This window comes from Theropithecus gelada, chromosome 4 (assembly GCF_003255815.1).
Source record: "Theropithecus gelada isolate Dixy chromosome 4, Tgel_1.0, whole genome shotgun sequence".
Lineage (NCBI taxonomy): Eukaryota > Metazoa > Chordata > Mammalia > Primates > Cercopithecidae > Theropithecus > Theropithecus gelada.
This window is the reverse complement of record NC_037671.1, coordinates 124,896,536-124,919,061: the sequence shown is the minus strand read 5'-3', so window position 1 is coordinate 124,919,061 and position 22,526 is coordinate 124,896,536. Positions and strand designations below refer to the sequence as shown.

The following is a 22,526-nucleotide window of genomic DNA, read 5'->3' as shown; positions in this document are numbered from 1 at the left end:
AACTCCTTGAGCATCCTTTGTGCCTAGAACATGCCAGACACGCAGCACAGATGAGTGTCATTGGTCTGGGACATTGCCACGCAAGTCTCCAGCCCTCATGCACGAAAAAGAGAAGAGTGACAAGGACCATACTCAGGTCAGGAACTCTAGCTAAGAATTGGTCTAAAGCAATGGAAATGGGAAATGCTGTAAATCCAAGCTCTGCTCCTTGGAATCATTTAGAAACTGGCCGAGGGCTGAGACATCCCTCTTGCTGGGTAGACTATGATCATATTCAGGAGGAAAAGCACAACTCTCTGAGGGGATAAATTCTATTTGCCTAAACAGAGGCGAGGCTGCTGACACTCTGGAAAGTGTGAAGTGTGCTTTTGTGACCGAAGCTGGCCTCCGCATCCCCTAACTCAGCACCTCACAAAGTTTATAACCCTCACGCAGTGCCCCCAAGCTGCAGGTGATGGCCGGCCTCCAGGTTCAGCAGTAAAATAGCCGAGCAGTAAGATCTTACAGCATGACTTCCGCAAGTCAGCAGGAAGTTTTGCCAGCCCCGTGCTCCTCCGTGAAACCTCAAAAAGCCTGCTTCCATGCCGCCTGCTTGTTCTTCCCAAGGTGGAGGCAAGACCAGTGCCCTCTGGCCAGGTGCGTTCAGGAAGGGGTGGAGATTATACAGGAATTCAGATGAGTTCCAGGGAAGGCAGCTGCCAGGGTCCCCTCAAACGCACAGTCACAGGAGGGTTTCCCCTGGGTCGGCCAGCTGGACTCTGGTCTGCTCTGCAGCAGGAGGCAGCTGAGCAGAGCCTGTAACCCCTCAGGGCAGGCAAAGCTGCACCGCAGGGCGTGGAGGAGGTGCAGGCCGGCCAGCCCCAGACAGATAAGGCAACAGGGGCTTGGGGCTTGTCTTGTCTGCTGGCCTAGGTGTCTGGAATGGCTGGGCCACCGTTGGAGCCATGGGAAGAGGGGTCCAAGTGTCTGAGCTTGGAATCAAGGTATTCCCAAATTTTCTGCTCGAAGCCCCACAAGTTTCCATTTTCCACCACAGCCAGTTGGATTAGACTTGGCACCATTCGCACCCTAGTGAAGTCCAGCGCTTAGCCAATTTGGGGATTATATGCAAAGCCAAACAGTGGCACAGACTCCAGGAAATCTACAGAACGAACAGAACATGTCTTCCTGACAATTCAAGGTCAGGCCCTGTGGAGCAAGGACAGCATGGAGCACAGAGGCCAGACTTCTCGGAGAAAGGGGTCCCAGAAGACAAAGGGGCCAGCACAGGCCAGCCAAAGAGTACCTGAGACCTCAAAGGCGACACCAGGTCCATTTGTACCTGGATATTTTATATCTTGCTGTACAGGTTCTATCCATGTCTCATGTGCATTTGTTAGAAGTTAGATAAAACAATGCTTATTATTTTAAATAAAGACATTGTTTCTAACTATTTTAATCATTAATAACCTGTGATCTTCCAGATGGGCCACCCTAGCAACTTGGGCGGTATAGCCACAACCTGGGTCCTCTGTGAGTATGATGAAGACATCACACAGAGTAAACAGCCTCTGAAACATAGGTCTGTGAAGTGTATCCACAGTCACCGAAGAGCAAGACCAGAGTACACATCCTTTACCAACCTCAGCTTCACATTCAAGAGTGAGGGGACATACTGAAGTCTACAGAGGGCATTTAGAATAAATGGAAAGAGAAACCTAAGAGACAGAAAGGCAGAGAGAGATTTTTTAAAATCTTATTTTATAATTAGTAAAAATATAGGAATATAGTCACTTCGAAAGGTGACATTAGCTAAGAACATTAATGGGTTTTCAATATTTAAATTAATTCAAAGATGATAGACCCATAATGATGATTAAGGTTATTACAGAAGAGGATGATTCGTGGTGTTAGAGATCATTTACTCAAACCCTTGTATTTTAAAAGAAAGACAGACAGACAGACTAACAGAGTTCATTCATTTCTCTCAAAGGTAAAGCAGGGATCAGGACCTGGTTCTCCCACCTGCTGTCCCCACACCATTTTTCGTGGTTATTAGCCTCTCCCCCTGACTCTCCCCATAGTTTTGTGCTTGTCGTTGCTGGTTTCTTGGTGAAATATGGGTCAAGTAGATGGATACTCTTGGGGTAATGGTGGCCCACTCCCTAACCACTGTGTTAAGCCTTGTATACTCTGCTGAGAAGGTAGACATTTTTGTCCCCTAACTCTGCACCTGGATTTATTTGCTGTGAAATGCAGGGCCCATTCCTACCAACCGTAAGCAATTCATTCTGTGGGTTTAGTCACTGCAGAGGGCAGAAACAAGATCCCACTCCCTTTATGTGGCATTAAAAACAAACTCCTCTTTGCTGGTGGCCCTGTTTCTGTAGGAAGCGTGTGGTTTACCCAGAGCAAAGGGGCTGGCTGTCCTGCCAGACTTAAGCCAGATGTAGGGCTCCATCTATCTTGTTCACGGTTTTACCCCAGTCCCCAGCTGGTACAACCTGAGCACCCAATAAAGAAGAATCTACGCAAGGGAAGAACACTCCTCCTCAGGCTGAACAAAGAGACGCCATCTCTGGTTATACAGCAGCACTCAACTGACTTTCTTGTCCATTCTTCACTGAACTCCTTAAAAATTAAATTTTAGTTATAACTTCCAAAAATTAACCTCCGTAAAGAATCAGTAATATACTTTAAAACATGTGTAATGCTGTTGGAATTTTTTTCTTGTCTTATATTGAACACAAAATGTCCTATATTTATATAAAAATCACTGTGTTGACCTTTTTACACGTTCTTCCACAGCTACCTATTAATACTATGATGTTATATTGTAAAAACAAGCACACACAACAACTCAGATGAGTTTGATAATAAAATCACAAGCAGTTTAAAAATTTATCCACAGGGACATAGAGTTAACTATTATTATGAAAGTTTGTCACCTCTCTACAAACACATCTTGACTGTTATTTAGATTGTGTTAATGTGTTGTGTTATTATAATAAAGCCCTTATTACTATACTTGTTGTGGTTGTTAAACAGCCGTTAGCAACTATGAAACTGGGAAAATACACTGAGCTGCCTTGCCCATGAGTTATCACGGTTAATAATGATAACAGATCAAGAGCTCTGGGATCCTCTACAAGAAGATGCCCGCTTCCCTGAAATTTTAAGACAGACGACTGTCAGAAATGTACTAACCCAACACAAGCATGATGAGGAACCCAAATTCTGGAAAATGCCCTTGGTCACGCTTGAATTTGATCTCTACTAAAAATACAGCACTCCTGTGCCGTCCCTCTTCCCGTGGGAACCCAGCCCCGAGCCCCAGCCACACAAGACCTCAGTCTCCTTGAGGCCTGAGGTGCATGCAGTGATGACTATGCCTGGGACCGCCTTAGTGCCTGGAATGGTTTCTCAGACAAATTTCTCACCTATTTTTGCATTTCCCACAATATGTATGTTGGAAGAATCTCGAATAAACAAAAGGTACCAGTTTTAAAAACAACTGACAGGGTTTTAAAACTTAAGCTTTATTATTATCCAGGTATGGCAGGGCAACAGTTCAGGAGACAACGGTCATCGAAAAGACAGTTTGTTACTCACAGGCCCCAAGAGAGGCGGCCAAGCCCTGGGGACCACTCAGCGATGCACTGAGCCTGTCTGGAGGCAGAGGCGTGCAGGGATGCATGGACAGGCGCCTTTCACCTGGCTTCTGGGAAAGGAACCGGTGAGCCAGGCTGAGCCTGCATGGGACTGACTGGTATGGGCGGTTCCCGTGGGCCCTGCTGGACAAGAGGTTGCCCTGGCTGGCTGGTACTGGGTGCTGGGAGGATTAGGGCAGGGGGATGTGGGCAGACTGTGAGAGTCCATAAAGGAGGTGGTGGGGGTGGGCTCTGGATTGGTCGGTTTGCATTTGAAAAGTGCACTCCTGGGTGGGTTGCCTGCTGTGTCTGGGACTTAGAAACCCTGGGGAAGCAGCCTCTCCAGGGCTAGCAAGCCTCCTCCTACTCCCCACTGATGTCAAAGCATCAGATGCAGGAAACGACAAGGCCCGATTAGTGTAGGCAGGTAGAGGTCCCTTTCCCAGTCCTCAGGCTGGTGTGCTGCACCCTCCCAATGCCATGTTTGACCGTTGTGGTCTCAGGGAAGGGCTCTGGGATGGGTGTCCAGGGCGGTGGGCTCAGGCCCCACCCTGTCACTCACTCACCACCGGGTGAACTTGGGTCAGGAATCTCAACTGTCAGGGCCTCAGCCTCCTCATGTGTGAAATGAAGGGGATGGGCTATGTGATTTCAATGACCCTTGCAGCTTCCAGATTGCATGGGCCCCTCCTCATAACCTGGAGCACAGAAAATCTATGATCCTGTGCTTGTCAAGGAGCCCAGACCCAGGGCCACTGAATTCCAACAAATGTATAATACCCTCAGTCAAAGCCGTGCTTCCATGCATATTTCTAGGTGGCCTCAGATGGCCCCTAGGGTGAAGGCAGATCTTCCAAGGGCAGCTTGCTGGCCTCTGCAGTGTGGATTCTCGGTAGGAGTGCTTTCTCTGCTTTCTGTTTTAGCCTTACTGCCCCAGCCTACAACCTGGGGCATGGCAAAAAGCTTATGAAGAGATGCACTGCACCTCCTAGATGGATACTGTTCGGGCTGCTCACTCCTTTATACGGTGACCTCTCTAGGAGGATCAGTGGGAGATGTTTCCTGCAGGGCTCGGAACAGAAATAGATGTGTTTACCTACACAACTGGGGTTTGTTTATTTATTTATTTTGCTTGTTTTGTTTTTGTGTTTCCAGCCTGCCCTGCTGTGCTCCACTCCTTCAGAATCCAGCAATCTCAGAGTCAGACACAGGCCCACCTTCCACAGGGCTGGGGATCCTTTCGACATGCACCGTGGCGACTCTGCTCGGGCCCAGCTTCCTACCACTCCTCCTCCTCCTCCTCCTCTCCTTCACCCGAACAGACACACTCACTGATCAGCTTAGCCTTGTATGAAATATAGGTAAGTTTACTGACATCTTTTGGACATAAGATGGGGTGTCAATAAGGAAATACCCCCATTGATGTGACTTTATTTAAATCAAAGCAAACAACTGCATGAGAAGCTGATGACAAGATGTAACAGACTCAGGGCTGAGCTGGGTAAGGAGCTGGAATTCACACTTAGAGACCGGTCTGTGCTTGTCACGTGTGGATGAGCCAGTTGTTTTCTTTACACTCAGTTTTCTTAATTCCAAAAGTTGAAGTAAACAACTTTCATTCACCTTATATAATTATTTAAAATAACATTATTTTAGGAGTAATTTCAAAATAAAATGTAAATATTCCTTAAAATTATATTTTGTGGCCGAGGTGGGTAGATCACGAGGTCAGGAGATCGAGACCATCCTAGCTAACACAGTGAAACCCCGTCTCTACTAAAAATACAAAAAATTAGCTGGGTGTGGTGGCGGGTGCCTATAGTCCCAGCTACTCGGGAGGCTGAGGCAGGACAATGGCATGAACCCGGGAGGCGGAGCTTGCAGTGAGCCGAGATCACGCCACTGCACTCCAGCCTGGGTGACACAGCGAGACTCCGTCTCAAAAAAAAAAAAAAAAAAAAGTGGACCCAGTTGGAAAGTCACAGATTTTCTTTCAAAATAATGTTATACTCATGGGTCTGTCAGTGCTTTCTAGAACACTGTATTTCATATTTTTTCTTTTTAAAAAGAATTACGTGAGATCCACTTAACAGCACTTTCTCAACAGATTGTAGGAGCAATTAGCATTCTAATCTGATGCACTCTGATGACATGTGATTACAAATGTGTTTGGGTTAACTCACTTAAAAATGGGCAACCTCGGCCGGGTGCGGTGGCTCACACCTGTAATCCCACCTCTTTGGGAGGCCAAGGTGGGTGGATCACCTGAGGTCAGGAGTTCGAGACCAGCCTGACCAACATGGAGAAACCCCATCTCTAATAAAAATACAAAATTAGCCGGGCGTGGTGGTGCATGCCTGTAATCCCAGCTACTTAGGAGGCTGAGGCAGGAGAATCGCTTGAACCCAGGGGGCGGAGGTTGTGGTGAGCCGAGATTGCGCCATTGCACTCCAGCCTGGGCAACAAGAGCGAAACTCCGTCTCAAAAAGTAAAATAAAATAAAAATAAATACTAAAATAAAATGGGCAACCTTGAGGGTGGGAGGAATGAGGAGTGTTTAATGGGAACAGAGCTTCAGTTTGGGATGATGAAAACGTCCTGGAGATGGCGGTGCTGGTGGCTGCCCTGTGTGAATATATTTAATGCCACTGAACTGTGCACTTAAAAATGGTTAAAACTGAAAAATCTTACACACATTTCACCATCACATTAAAAAAAAAAAAGCAGAAACAATTTTTTAAAGGGCAAACTGCTAGCTCTTGATGAGTTGGTTCTCTTCACCCAAAACTTTACCTTTTAGTAACAGTAAAAATAAACGTCAGCTTTGTCATATTTTCTCCCCTTTGCTTCTGCACTTGCAGAAAGATTCCGGACACCCTTCCCCTCAGTTGTGAAAATACACTTGGTAACAGAAATACTACGTTTTCTTGGGCTCAAACACAAGATAAATTTAAAACAAGGCAAACTTCAGCCAGCCAGACACGCGGACCTGCTCTTGGCACCGCTCCGAGACCCGTGTTCATGATCTGTGAGATTCCACTCTGCCCAGAAAACAGCTTGCCTCTGGCCGCCCAACCTCTGTCACACCTGTGATTTCCCGGCAGTAAATAAAAACTGCCAAGCTCCCTGGGACCCCCATTTCCCGCGTGCCCTCCCTTACCTTTCTGAGGAACAGTCTCTGCAGCTTCTTGTGCGGCAGCCTGATCATCATGATGCACTCCCCAGTGCCCGGGAGCCGGGCTCCCCTCGCCGTCCAGCCATTCTGCCCGGGCAGCCGCCACTCCTTTTATCACCTCCTGGGCTGCCGCGCCCGCCCTCACCAGGCAGCTGCACCGCACAGCCCCTCTTCCCTCCCCTCACCCCTCTCCGGGCAGCCACAGATTCCCAAGCCAGGAGCCCTGCCCCTCATAGGCACCAGCTGTGAGGTGAAAATGCTCTGGCTACAGACAAAACCCCCCCTTTACAAACTCAGAAGCAAAGGAGAGAAGCTGCGAAAACCTCAGCCCCGAGGCTGGCCATCTCCTCTGATGCCAACGCGAAGTTACTCATGCTGCTCCGAATCCCAGCAGGCTGGAACACAACATCTGGCAGAAGCCGGCAAAGCAAAAGCGTCACTTGGAGGCAATCAAATGTCAGAAACCGTCAGAGACACTCTGAGGGGCAGGCCTGAGGTCCTCCTCAATGCACACCTGCCCACCTGCCCACAGCCAGGCTGGCAACGTGCCTTAGCAGCACATAAAAAGACACCTCGGTCCTTCTCTGTGTCATTTAAACAGAAAGGAGGAGCCAGTAGGAGGAGGAAGGTGAATGAAAATGGTTGCTTATTTCTTTAGGCGGCGCTGGGTCAATGAATGCACACCAAGGGTGCAAGGATGGCATCACCCTGTATTACCCCTTCAGATGATGCCTCTGCCCCAGAGACAGGCACGTGCACATGCATGCACGCTCTCTCTACAACCTCCTCCTGGGCTAACTCGGATGTGTCTTCTCTGGCTAACAAACATTTGCTTCGTTTTCCTGATCAAAACTGAGTTCCCACATTTCCAGTATGTCGGCCCCTTTCTTGCTTTCACTTGCCATGGAGCCCTGCCTTGGTGCCGCCAGAAGTGTCCAGGGCTCCGCGTGATTGGCAGCCGCTGAGTGAAGGCGGCAGGTTCAGAGTCAGACCCAGGACACTGGCGGACTTTCCCTTGCTTACTGGTATAGCTTCTTGTTAATACATAAACAGCCTTCTCTGAAAACCTACAGATGCAACAGAAGAGACCTACCAACTGACAATCGCCTTTGAGATGACAGACAATAGAGGTCATGGCTAACTAAGAATGCAGGTATGGAAATAAACAGATTTTATAAAAACACAGGACGTGAAAAGAAGGAATCAAAGGCAAAGAGGAAATTTAAGACTGAAATGGATAGAAATGACCTTGATTTAGGGCAGTGCGGTGCTGAAAGACGGGGTCCTGTCCACACCTTCCTTATTCCAAGACATTGAGATAAAGAATATTTCCTTCCCAATCAGACAGAAATAGTCAAAGTGCAATTGTCCTTTCTCCAGTGGTTGCTATTTCAGGAAACGGGTTGTACCAAAACAACTTTTCACCCATTTTGTGGCTTCCAGAGCACACATGGCGTATGTTCTTTCCTTTGAATGCAGAGCTGATTAAAACTCATTTATCCAGGTCAATGTTGCATTCATGTGTGTGTGTGTGTATGTGTGTGTGTGTGTGTGTGTGCCTGTGTGTGTGCAGGTGTGTGTGGTCTACACAGATACATACATACTTGAGGTAAATAACTGAAAGGAGCTTTGGTCAGTCCTTCAGAGGGACTTTCTCAGGTATTGTTTTCATTAACCCTGCTTTCCACTATAGGAACTTTATCAAGAACCTATAATATAACGTTTTTAGAAACATATGCCATACATCTGCCATTATATACACTTTTTTTTCTATTCTGGAGTCGTTGGCAAATATTACATTCTAAGCAGAACGGTCACACTTCTGAGCTGTTACTTTGAGAATAGAGCACAGTTTGTTCACAGACCAAGTTATGGCAACAGAAGAAAATGCCTCTGTCTTCCAAAATTTCTCAATTACCTTTTGCTACTTTTGCTGGCACAAAATAATAACATGAGGGGATTAATAGAAACGAAGGCTCTTTCTAGTCTCACCAAATTTCGTATGCGTGATTTTATTTGGGTCTCAGCACTGCTGGAGTGTTTCAGCCTTGACTTCTCTCTGTCAAATCATCAGGAGCTTTAAAACAATCCCAGTTCTCTTTCTTTTCCCTGAAATGAACGCACATCCACATTTCACCTCTTTGAAAATGCTGGATCTTAAAATATATGTGCAGCCTTTCACAGAAATAGGCACTCCTGCTTCCTGGAAACACACTGATGGTGTCTTCTCACCCCGTCTACCACCAGCTGCAGCCTCAGCTCCTGCGGAAGACGCAGCTGCAACCCAGTCCGTATCCTCGCCCAGTGGTCAACGCAGTGCCGTTCCCACCATCGTACAGAGAGGTCTGTGCTTTGTGAAGCCCTGCTGCATGGGATTTCTAAGTGTCGAGGAAGGACAATATATTTTCCAGAAAACTTAACTCTGTGGTCCTTCATAAGTACTTTAATTTTTAAAATATACAGTATTCAGGTTTGATTGAGATTTAGAAATTTTTACTAAATTTTTGTTTGAAGGTGTGGTGTTGGGGCCCTGGTATTGTTTCAAATACACAGGAATAAAAATGGAAGGTTTCTTTTCGCTGTCTGTAACCTACTTCAATTGGTTGGCAAAGATGCGTAGCTCATGTAGGGAAATGTTCCCAGCTTAGGCAAATCAGTGGCGCCTGGGGAATGGCAATTTGGAGAGAGGAAGGTGGACTCATTTTGGTGAACAAATATTTCTTTAGGTTATTTTACACACAGAGTAAAATTAAAAGGCTTCTTAAGAAATTGTAAACATTGTGTTTACAATTGTGTAAACATCTTCTTTTAAGGATATAATGAGCTGGTCTAATCCCCAAAGAAAAAATACCCAAGGGTCAAGCAAAGCAATTGAACTACATCAAAGATGAACTCACCAAAGCTATCTACTGAATGTCAGGGTGATGAGATCATCGCACAGAGTACGTGAGCACCACCCCCGCCCCCATCACGCTCTGGTTTGAGACTGTGAGAACTCCAGGTCGATTCTATCGTTCCTGGCAACAGGAAACCAGTATAGGTTAGATTAGTGCAAGCCACGGGAAAGCTTGAAAATGACTCGGCCAAAAATGCTCATCTTTCCTGCACCACATATTTTGCTGGAATTGCTTAAAATAGCCTGCTCACTGGCAATCCCACTTCCCATTTCCAACCTGATGGCAACGTGCATGGATACTGAGTTAGGGAAAGGAGAATCGGATGGGGGAAATGGAGACGCAAAGGGTCTGAATAATCCTCAACTACAGTGATTTGGTTTTTGGTATCTGTATTTACAGTTATCCTAAATGCAATTCAATCCAAACTTCCATAAGAATTAAAAGGAAATTTTCCAGGACTTGGTACTTTCGAAAGTGCATTAGCAAAATCAATCAGGCCTTTGGTCTCTGGCTAAATGGTGGTCGTGTGAGAGCTAGAGGGTTTGCAATGGAAACCTTTCATTTTTAATGGCATTTAATCATAGGTGGATGTGAGTTTGTAAACTGAATGTTGTCATGGTGATGATGGCAAGAAATTGCCTTTTATTTATTTTTGAGACTGAGTCTCGCTTTGTCGCCCAAGCTGGAGTGCAGTGGCGTGATCTAGGTTCACTACAACCTCCGCCTCCCAGGTTTAAGCAATTCTCGTATTTTAGCCTCTCAAATAGCTGGAATGATAGGCACGTGCCACCACAACCGGCTAAGTTTTTTATTTTTAGTAGAGACAAGATTTCACCATGTTGCCCAGGCTGGTCTCGAACCCCTGACCTCAAGTGATCCACTCGCCTCAGCCTCCCAAAGTGCTGGGATTACAGGCATGAGCCACCCCACCTGGCCGCCTTTTATTTTATGCCATAGGAAATCTTTATAACAATCTTGGCTTACTCATCTACCAAATACATTTTTAAAGACATTATTTTGAAAACATCTTTGGCTAATTGGTGAAAAGCAGCAATCACTGTGTATTAGCTATGGCTTTAAAAACATTGCTATTGTTGTCATGTAAGCATCCATCTTCCAGCAGCAGAACCAAAATGCTCACACAATTCAGCCCAAAGAATAAACAACCACCATGCAGCAGAAAGCATCTGTTTCGTGTAGCCATTAAACCATCAGCAGCTCAGCCTGGAAGCAATATGTTGTGTCTTCCTTTGAAAAACCTAGTAGCTCACTTCCATATCTTTGGACCCATAGAGAATCAGACGGATGACTCTAGCCTTTGTTGAAGACACCGCTGGGAGTGAGCTGTACCTTTCCCCTTCCTAGGCCCCGGGGAGATAGGAAGGTGGGACTGTATGGCTGTGTCCTATCCGTTGGGAATGGAGTGGAAGGGAAGTGTCTCCTGGCATTGGAGGCACTGTGGAGGGCGCAAGTTATCCCCTGCACCCCAGTCTCACGGCAAGAACAAAGAGCCTAGGGAGGGTAGAGCTCCAGATGGGGTAACCTTGTCTCCCAGCCCCCTGGACCTCTGAGAAAGTGGCCGAGGATAGCCCTGCCGGTGACCTCATGGGAAAGAAGCCTTGCAGACAGGAATGAGAAGTAGGCCCTGTCACAGGGAGGCCCTGGGGTCACCACAGAGGTACACGGTCTGTCCCATCTGGACCAAGACAAGTGACAGAAACCTTAGGTACTGGTTTCGTCAAAAGGAAACTGAGGCCCAAAGAGGTCACACAGCCCAGGCACTAGGACAGTGGTGTCCCCGTGTCCACCCCTCCCTCAGTCTCCTCATGTTTTACCACATTCTCCCTCAGACGCAAAACCAAATCGTGGCCGCTCTTTACCACTTAGCCATGTTGGCTCAACCTTAGCACTGTTCAAGGCAATCGGTATGCATGTGTGTGTGCATGCAGTGTGCGTGTATGTGTTTGTATGTCTAAGGCAATCGGCATGCATGTGTGTGTGCATGCAGTGTGCATGTACGTTTGTAAGTCTAAGGTAATCAGTATGCATGTGTGTGTACATGCAGTGTGCGTGTGTTTGTAAGTCTAAGGTAATCGGTATGCATGTGTGTGTGCATGCAGTGTGCGTGTATGTTTGTAAGTCTAAGGTAATTGGTATGCATGTGTGTGTGCATGCAGTGTGTGTGTATGTTTGTAAGTCTAAGGCAATCGGTATGCATGTGTCTGTACATGCAGTGTGCATGTTTGTATGTCTAAGGCAATCGGTATGCATGTGTGTGTGCATGCAGTGTGCACATATGTTTGTATGTCTAAGGTAATTGGTACGCATGTGTGTCTGCATGCAGTGTGCGTGTGTGTTTGTATGTCTATGCACATGTGTGTGTGTGCATGTTAAAGGGAGGAGGGAACATGAAGTTCAAATTCCCCCACAGCACCTGGCATGCTCCCTGGCACATGGAGTGTGTAAAGTCACGTTCTTAAGTGAAAGTATCTTGGGAAACTGGCCTCATTTTCCCTTATGGAGCTGATCTCGAATCACTCAGGATCTCGCACCGGGCTGTAAGCCGGCACCAGGGTTACACCCTGCTGTGCACCGTGGTCCCTGAGAGACTCACTCAGCCTCACGTGAAAGTCCTGTTTGCTCCCAGTTCACAGGTAAATAAATCAACAGCTCCACGGAGAAGGAATAGCACCTCCTCATCTGGTCCACTCCCAGGAAACGACTGAAGGGGTGGCCTGCCCCTCCACACCTGTGGGTGTTTCTCATTAGGTGGAACGAGAGACTTGAGAAAAGAAATGAGACACAGAGACAAAATACAGAGAAAGAAAAAGTGGGCCCAGGGGACCGGCGCTCAGCTTACAGAGGACCCACGCTGGCACCGGTCTCTGAGTTCCCTTAGTATTTATTGACAATTATCTTTACCATCTTAAAGATAAGGGAGTGGCAGGACAATAGGATCATTTTAGGGAGAAAATTAGTAGTAAGACATATGGATAAAGATCTCTGTGACATGAATAAGTTCAAAAGAAAATGCTGTGCCTTGATACGCATATGCAAACATCTCCACAAACCTTTTAGCAGCATCGCGCCAGCAAGTCCCACCTTATGCCGTAAGGCGGTTTTCTCCTATCTCAGTAAACAGAGCAGACAATCAGGTTTCACACGGAGATGTTCCATTGCCCAGGGACGGGTAGGATTTTTAACCAGCAAGCTGCCTTCAGGCACTTGTTTAACAAAGACACATCCTGCACAGCCCAAAATCCATTAAACCTTGAGTCACCACAGCACATGTCTCTTGCAAGGACAAGGTTGGGGGTAGGGTCACAGATTAACAGCATCTCAAATACAGAACAAAATGGAGTCTCTTATGTCTACTTCTTTCTATATAGACACAGTAAGAGGCTGATCTCTTTCTTTTCCCTACAAACGACCTTCACTCCTGCCCCGACTTTCAGGAGTCAACATGGAAAGGGGAGCAAGCCATGACCCTGAGCCTTGCACCACCAGATTGGAGGCCTGTGGGCACCAAGGCTGCAGCAGAGCGCAGGTGGAAACACAGGTACACAGGTGACTTTCCGTAGGTCAAAGAAACGGTTTCACATGCTTCTGTGATAACAGCTGCAAGCATGAATAAAGTCCAGTTTTCTCTGGAAGCCATTGATGGGTTCGGCGGCTCTCCTCAATGCATGGATAGCAAAAATATAGCTACTGTAAGGTGGGGTCTGTGATTTATTGTTATTACATTTCAAACAGAGAGTCTTAAACTAAAAATATTTGGGACCCAGTAACAGAGAAGTCCCAGCAGCAGTATCAGGATTATGGAAGGAAACACGTTTCCTGCCTTACAGGTGCTGGTTTCCGGGCTCAGCTGAAGCCTGTTACATGGCATTCGCTTAGCATGGAGAAAGCAAGGCTAAGAATAATTTTAAACTCTTTTGGAGTCATTAAAGGGTTACATTAAGAAAATGGAAAAATGTGATTTCCACAAAATAAATTGCAAGAGTAAATTATCTTTCATTTCAGTAAATGTCTACATCATAGAATCGCAGTTAAGACCCTAAAGCCACATGGCTCAGTTCAAATCCATGACTCCACCACTTGGCTGTGTCACCTGGTACAACTTAATTGCCTCCATGCTCTCATCTGTAGAATGGGAGAGAGCAGTACTGAGAGTGAATACTTCCTCCGGTTGTGAGGGTCAAACAAGGTCGCGCTGTAAGGTGCTCAGAACATAGTGAGTATTCTATAAGGATTTACCAATGAAAAGCAAAGGAAAAACAGGAGCAAAGAAGGGAAACCTGGATTTCCTTGGGGGAACAACCTTGGACACCGAAAGTTAATTAAGAAAGAGCTGTCAATTTCTTTACCTCCTCCCTGTACAGATAAGAGCATTGAGAAAAGGCATTTTGTAAGCAGTGGGGCACCACACAGATGAACGGCGATGACCTTGTTAGTTCGCTGTTACAAATCAAGTCCCAAGGGTCCCATGATAATAACCAAGTGCAAACAATCCCAGCAAATCCAGAGCTGTGCCTGTCCGTGTACCTCGAGAAAGAGGAACACCCAGCAGTCCTTTAAAGATTGTTTTCAGATCCATGACAGCATGACCAGCCTTGTCCATGTCCGCCACCAAATGCTGAATTGTGTGGCCGACACAACGCTGTCCATGGCCTGCTGTAAAGCAACTTCTGTTAGGGTTCTTGTTGTTCAGCTAGAAAGAATGTGAAGTGTTTGGGGAGTTGTGAGCGTGAGGAATTGCCATGTGTGGGGCTTCTGAGTGCCCTGCGCCTTGCATCACTCCCTGCTCTGCGGACCATGTGGTGCTGGGACTCCACTCCCTCTGGGGAGGGCATGAGTCGGAGGGTGAGAGAAATGAGGCTGAGCCCCAGCTCAGAGCTGGGAAGAGCCCTGGCATTGCACGCCGCAGTGTGGTCAGGGTCATTGAAGGCCAGGGACATTTTAGTGATGGGCAGAGGGAAGGACACCAGGAGGTGCCTGAAGAGGAAGACTGTGGGGTGGGAGGAAGAGTGGGAGGTTCTGCCCCAGGGTGGCCGAGGAGCCGGGTGCTCCCTAAAGGAAGGTGTCAAGAACGGCAAGCCCGGAGGAGGTGCTGGAATGCGGGGATCAGGTCTAACAGCATGGGACCCGCAATTCTCTCCTCACAAGGCAGTTCAGTGAAGCTGAAGGAGTAAAATCCGGCCACAGTGAGAAGGCAGGCGAGGGTAGTTGCAAGAAGGCTGGAGGAGGCCATGCCCCAGGCCTAGGTGGGGAAGCAGAATGAGGCAGGGAGCAGGGGGTTGGGGAAGGGTCAGAGTCCCTGTCACTGACTACATTGAGTGTGGCTGCACTTCCCCAGGCCCAGCCGGGTGCTCTCACGCTGTGAAAAACAAACCAGAAGGAGCCTGCAGCCATGAGCCCACAACCCCTGATAACACGAAGATGTGGCACAGGGACTCGGACAGCGGCTGCCACAGTGACACCTGCATCCATGCAAGCAGCTGTGTAAACACATGCTACAGTCACATGCTACATATTTCACACATTTACACACTACACAATGTGTGTGTTCATATACATGTGAATCAACACACACATGCAAGAACAACAAAGCACTTCCGCGGCCTTGACGTTTTCTCTACCGAGTTCTGTCCTCTCAACATACACCCATGGAGGTGGCATGACCTTCCCAAGACCCAACGGCCAATGGGGCGACCCCGCCTGGGTCTCTCAACTGCAGCCTGGGGCTTTCTCCTCCCTGCCAGCTCCAGGGCAGGTGGCAGGAGGAACAGCCACTGTGCTGAACAAGGAAAGGACCTAGAAGTTAGGCCACGTGAAGAGAACCACAGCCCTGGAGTGAGCCTCCATGTGACCGGCCAGCATGGTAGTGTGTGCGGCATCTCTGGACTCATGAACAGTGCTCCTGACACTGGACTCCACAAAGCCGAGTGCCATAGGAAGCTCCCAAATGTTGCCAGGGCTGCAGGTCAGCAGGTGCACCCAGCACACCAGCCCTCAAGTAGTGGTGACAACCCATGGCCACGAGCACAGTCAGCCCTCCTTAGCTGTGGCCCCTGCACCTGCTCCCACCTCCAAGATCCCTGCTGCCCGCTTAGTGTGGGATGAAATACGTTCCTTATTGCATCCGCAGCTCAGGGACAGGCTCAGTGTGCACCAACACATAGAGGCTCAATAAATCCTGCAGTAATAACAAGATAATGACTTTAACTTTTAGTAGATTATAAAGGATAACCATCATTCCCAATAGCTCTTATTTTCTGAGACTTTGATTTAGAAAGTGCTGGCTTAAAGTGGTGTAGAAGGTGTAAGATGTGGAACTGGCATTTAAGTAAGAAAATTCAAAGAGCATCTTACTTTTTTGAAAGACATGGGGCTAAGCGTCACATTTTAGATGCATGACTGAGTGATTTGCTTAATTTGTTTTGAGCTTCATCTCCTCATCTGTAAAATGGCAATACTAAAAGTAATATAAAGAAACAGTGATTATAAAAAAATTGGCTGGGGCAATGGCAGGCACTCAGTGACTACCAGCTCTTCTGAACAGGGTAAGGGAGATTGAGTGCACGCTCCCTTCACGGTGACACAGTCCTCCAGCCTGTTACAAACAAAACACTTCCCACTTTCTAGTTTACTGAAGGTCAATGTCATAATGGCTGTGATTATGATGTAAGAAATTCTCAGGGTGAATTACAAATTCCAAACAAAACATTCCCTTTGAGTAGCCTGAGGTGTATAATTATCATGACAACGTCTTTTGGGTTGCACTGGTAAGTGGCAGTGACTTGTTCGATTAATGGATTCAATACTTCTTTTCATGTCAGTGAATACAGGATACCTTCAATTGGTGAAATTGCCTGAGATACAAGACCTATCCACGTCACTAAACCCAAGATATACTGAATAACTTCAATCTACCGTATCATCACCCAATGATAATAGTGCTATTTTAAAATTTTTTAGAATAAGTTGAGCCTTAACTTTAAGCCTATAACTTAAATTATATTTAACTTTCAAATATAATTATTATACTAGCAATATAGATTTCTTTGGAAATTATAAAAATATGAAGAAAATAAAAATTACATATAATCCTACAACTGAATGAAAAGCCTTGGTAATTTTTGGATTTGTGTGCATGTGTGTTTTCCTTTCAAACATTTTCTAAAAATCCTACCTGTTTCTATAAGGAGTGAGGAGGTGGGCTATAGCTGAATATGATAGAACATTGGATCTACTTTTTTTTTTCCTAAAATTATTTTTTGATTTTTCTCCAGCTATCCCAAAAAGACATTTATAAGTATGACCTCAATCGAAGGATTTTTCTAGCTCAAATTCTAACTCTGATTACACCACTATTTTCTGCTGAAGTGTAATGCACAGATTTTGAAAGCCCACCCAGTGACTCAAGTAACTACAGGAAGGAAAAGGAATTTGTCTCTTCAGTGGTTGTTTGGGGATGGAATGCACAACAGCACAGAGGTTGCAAGGTGCTCCTTTTTAGCTGCAAGTATCTCCTTTTGCTGCCACCCCTGTTCTGGAAGCTTCCCTCAGCACCCCACTCACCCCACAGTGTCTGCACCCAGCTGCATGGCCCTGTGGGCTTAATGTGCCTCTCTCCCTTGCCTTTGTTTACAAGTCCAAGGAACATGCCTCCCAACCCCTGAACCCTGCTGCACCCAGATGTCTGCACCAACTCACCGCCACAAGAGTGAACGAAGGTCCCTTCCTTACCTGGGAGCTGCCCTAGCAAAGAGGAAGGGCTCAGCTATCTGCGGGAAGAGACGGCTCCACACTGGAATTTTAGTCTGTGGAAACAGACTGAAGAACCAGACTTTTATATTTTGTTACCGAGATTCTGCCCAGTTTTTAGTGTAGCCTATCACCTCCCTATGAGCAACACCATCAAGAAGCCAAATACACCTGCGACTACCGTCTCACACACTTCAGCCTGCAAGGCAGAGGCACGGAACAATTTCATGAAAAAGACAGAGGAAAACAGAAAAATCACCCCTCTAGCCAAGACCACAAAGTCCGCGCAGATCAGCGTGGCCCGGATCAATGTGGTCCAGAGGTGAAAGCGTGGATAGAGGAAGACAAAATGGAAGGAGAAGCCAGCTCGTGCTCCCTTCAGGATCCTAGTTGGAAAATTAATTTTGTGACTCAGCTAAGGGATGCTGCTGTTACCCAGGAACCCTTCAGACTGGGCTCCACTTGCCAGCAAGCCTCAAAGGGACTCAGGAAGGGTGAACATTCGGCCAGAATGTGTTGAGTGTCCACAATGTTCCAGGCTTCACCCCGCACTGCAGCTCCCGAAGTTGCTTTGCAAAGGACTGAGTTTGAGTCACCTCATTATTTTATTTGCATATCAAGTTACCTGACAAAAGAACACATTGTTTCCCAAATCGTTAAGAACTAAAGACAATACACCTCTGTAAACACATACACACACACACCCTGGTGTCAGGCAGCCGGCGGACACAGAGTGTGTGCGTGGATTGCTAACCACGGCAGAGCCTGCTCTCACTGTTTGGGTGCAAACCTTGGGCGTTTTATTGTTCTGCGACTGGAGTCTGCCTCTGTGTCCCCACGTATAAAATCACTACCTTGGCCACCGCTGCACCATAATAAGAGTGCTCACATTTCTCTCCTTCCAATAGCTGGAAAGCTGAGGAACAATTACTTTTTCTTTACTCAAGTCCCACACAATTGATAGGTGGCGGATCAATGCAGCTCTGTAACACAGGGCATGTGTGTTCACTTCGAAGCCGTAAGGAAAGGGAAGAAAGAGGAGGAAACCCAGAGAGGGCCTCAGCGGGCAGCAGTGGCCCGGGACGAACTCCCCCAGTTCTGGTTGAGGTTGGGTGTGGACAAAAGAAAACATCCTCCCTTTGGAACTGGAACCTCCTTTGTGTCTAAAATTTCATTTTTTATAAAGGCAAATACATAAAGAGTGAACTCACGCTGGAGAAAGAGGACATACAATTAGCTGTGGAACTAGAGGCACCTTGCAGGACTTATTAGGCAAAATCCATGAAAGACGCTGACTGCTGTGTCAGTGCCACCCACGCTTCTGGGACCGTCCTGGTGAGCGGCCGAATGTTGCTTAGCGAAGCAGCAGGGGCACCTGCCTCTGCCTCAGAGGCTCAGTCTGCGTTAGGAGTTTCAGCAGGAGACCCTGGAATCCTCTAACCTGGTATAACAATCTGTTGAACATCAACTTTCGTGGAGTCTTCTAAAAGTATGTACAGAGAGGGGTGGGTAGGGAGGGAGAGAGAGAGGGAAAAAAAAAAAAAAAAAACCAGAATGATCAGCAGAGGGAGAGTTAAAGCCTTCATTTGGCAATCACTGCTGCCTTCCCACCTTGTCAGACTTCTGGGCTGCTCCTGGGTGATGCTGTGTGAGATCTGATTTGCGTTTTTTATCCTAAACCTACGGGGTTCCTGCCTATCAAATTCAAGGCGAATCTGGGAACATTGCCAGGAGTTCAACCTGCTCCAGGGCTAAAGGCAGTGGAGGGGATTTTGCTGGCCCTCAGCCCACAGAGACCCTGTGGCCACGTGGCTCCTGGGGTTCTCCCGTGCTTTGACCCTAGGATGTGACCAGACACAGTGTCCTGGCAGAAACAGCCGCTTTCCTGGGAACACTTTCCAATTCCAACTATGGCACTTATGGTTAACGCCTGGCCGGCCTGGCTGTTGACTTAGGAAGGAACGGCTCTCCAAGGGCGCCCACACCCTACCCCGGCCCTGAACTCAGTGTGCAGCACCCACCAGACCCATGCTTGTGCCACTGGCCCAACGTTCACTGCTATGACCAAGAGAGGAGAAACACCCAGTACTGGAACGTGTCATCTTTCTGTAGAGTGCTCAGGCTAGGTGTGGATTGGGATGATATAGATAATAATAAAACGTTTTCATTTGCCAAGAAACACAGTTCGTCACACATTTGGATAAAGCCACATCAAGTTTCGCTAAGAATCACCAATTACAGCTTGACTCTTTTTTTCTTGAATAGATTATGGACCAGACTGACAAGAGATTATGAGAAAGGAAGAGAAGACTGTGTTCCTCCCACGCCAGCAGGCCTCGTTTGCTGAGTTGATGTACGTTAGGATGTAATCCAAACTGGGGAGTCAGCCATTTGCCTAACCCCTTAGCTGAAACCGTCAGAACCAGCTTGAGATTGTGTGCCCACTCATCACCTTTGCACAGTCACCATCAACCGTACAAAACACAAGTTCCACGTCCAATAAGGAAACTCAATTTATGCAAAATGTGTTCAGACCCAGATAGTAGTACCACAAGTATGGAAAAAGTAAAACAGTGGAATTCAAGTGTCAAGCATTGCTGGCAATGGAATGCAGCAGGGACCTCTCGTCCAGGATTTGGGACCACCTAAAACCAGGTGGGACTCGGCCTCTCCCGTCAGGGACTTGCAGGCCCTGGCGACCGCGCTGAGAAAAGGCAGCCACACCCTTGTGCAGTGCCCTCCCTGGGCAGCTCCGAGGGCCACCCGCTGCCCAGCAAGATCCCTGTGGCAGAGCTCATGCTGTCCTCAGAAGACCTTTTTAACCTTATTATATTTTTGCTTTTTAGCTTCAGGAAAGCTGCCAGAAAATCAGGAGTATTTTTGTTTCACATGAACTACAGCACAGTTTAAGGCATCAACGTAGATGAGAATAAGCTCAACCAACTTCCAATGACCCGTCTGGCACCTACAGGGAGCAGGCCCATTTAGCCTGCGGCGACCACTGCAGAGGCGCGGCCCCAAGGCTGACCAATCCCATGGCATCACAGCCGCACGTGGCGTGATGACTGACTTACTACATTTCACCTGCGTGATGCAGCCCAAAGGGATTGAAAACAGCCATTAAACTATCTTTAAAAATGTTTTGTTAATAAAGGTATTAAAACCAGATAGATGCTTGAAATAGGAGAAATCTACCTCCATCTAAAATTACCTATTTTAGTGCTAATTCCTAGAAAAACTGTTGCTGAGCCACACACATGAGTCAGCAACCAACCTGCAAACCCCGAGGGCAGACACAGCCCCAGGCAGCTTCAGCACCCCACCTTTGCCTCGCTGTCATGGCTCGCTTCTGCCTCTGGTAATTCCAGCTTATTTTGAAGGCACATCGTAGTTTTAAAAGGAATGCTGGACAAAAAGTGATGCACAGATTCAGAATCAAACTCAAATCATAACACATGGCAAGATGACATCCCCAGTTGAGCACGCTACGCAGCCCCTGCCGTACAAGGACATTACTGCACAAAGCACTCGGATTCCCCACAGGAGGCCAAAAAATTCACATTTTCCTGTGGAGTGGTCCAGCCTTCTAAAAGCTCTTCACAGCTTGCCCTTGCTGGACTCTGGGCACCGTGAAACAACTCAATAAACTGAACAAGACTTCGTGTTTAACTTTAAAAAAAAAAATGTAACTCACGTGAACGTGGAAAAAAACGAACCCACAGGAATGCTTCTTACCTCTGCGGATCCAGCTACCTTTGTCTTCGAGGCAGCTGAGTCACTTTTGCCCTGTGAAAACGGAAACGAAGAAAGAATTCCTTTAAGTCACAGGACATATTTACAGTCAGCAACTTCATGAGCAAGAGCATTACTACCATACTCACCAGGCCTGTGAGCTTTTTGTTTCTAAACATTAATCTCCACATCATTTTAAATAATTGGAGGAGTTTCTTTCGCGTTCAGGAAGCCCTTTAGAGAAAGCCTACAGAAGAAAGGAACTTGCGACTTTTGCACAACTTTTAAAATTGAGCCAAAGGAAGTGATGGTGTTCCCATCACCAACCTCAAACCTCAACGGAAAGAAAGTCACTCTTTCAAGCTCCCAATGTACAGCATTTATCTTCCGAGCTGCACATCAGTGATGAGCAGGCAAATGCTTTCAGGTGACTCTAAACTTTAGTCTACGGAAGAGGCTCATTCCAGCTATTTTAATCTGTAGATTTCATCTTCATCCGTAAATACGCTCGCATACAACTAGTTAAAATTCCAATCATCCTTGGTCCCAAGGCTTAAACCCGGAAGCGCATGTGTCTAGGGGGCCTTTCTTCTTCCCAGGCCTCTTTTTAGCCAGCATGGTTTGGAGGTGACCCGAACATTTTACTCAGCAACGTGGTTTTAGGACCGTTGAGAGCAGAGACAACGGCTACCCTTACTCCTGCACGTTCCATACTGCAGGGGCCACATTTCCATTTTCTACTTTCTCCCTCAGCCTTTTCCTGCCACATTTCTCTCCTGTTCTCTGTTCCTTGGCTGATACCCACTGAAATATAAGAGATGAAGGAAGAAGCCAGAATTCAAATAAAATCTCCTTTGCCCCTACTGATGACTGCCGTTCAAGTGTCAGAAGACAGAGGGTGGGAATCACCACCTAAATGAAATGAAAAGGCTAACAGGAGATGCCAGCGGCCTCTGCTGCCTCACATGGCCCTCGGTTGTCATGAGTCAGCACGGCTTTGGGGCTGGCTCCTTCCGAGTGTGCCATGAGGAAAGGGGTCCAGCGGGACCGCTGTGAGAGAAACCCCTGCACTGCGGGTGCCCATTCTCACCTCAGCCTACACCGCGTCTGTCCTCCAACACAGCCGATGAGCGGCCGGTTTATTGAGCTGAGCCTACACCGCCTCTGGCATCCAACACAGCTGATGAGCCACAGGTTTATTGAGCTGAGCCTACACTGGGTCTGTCCTCCAACACAGCTGATGAGCGGCCGGTTTATTGAGCTGAGCCTACACCGCCTCTGGCCTCCAACACAGCTGATGAGCCACAGGTTTATTGAGCTGAGCCT

The 22,526-nt window shown here is 47.1% G+C and overlaps 1 protein-coding gene across 2 annotated transcripts in view; it reads right to left on the bottom strand.

Moving 5' to 3' along the window:
* Positions 1-22,526, bottom strand: part of RPS6KA2 (ribosomal protein S6 kinase A2) — a 452,256-nt gene that overhangs the window by 336,693 nt on the left and 93,037 nt on the right. The window contains exon 3 of one of the 2 annotated variants that reach the window (XM_025381624.1): positions 21,204-21,254. The exons of the other annotated variant lie outside the window; for it this stretch is intronic. Coding sequence (XP_025237409.1) covers positions 21,204-21,254 — 51 coding nt within the window. The remainder of the gene's footprint in view (positions 1-21,203; positions 21,255-22,526) is intronic. 2 annotated transcript variants of the gene reach the window in all.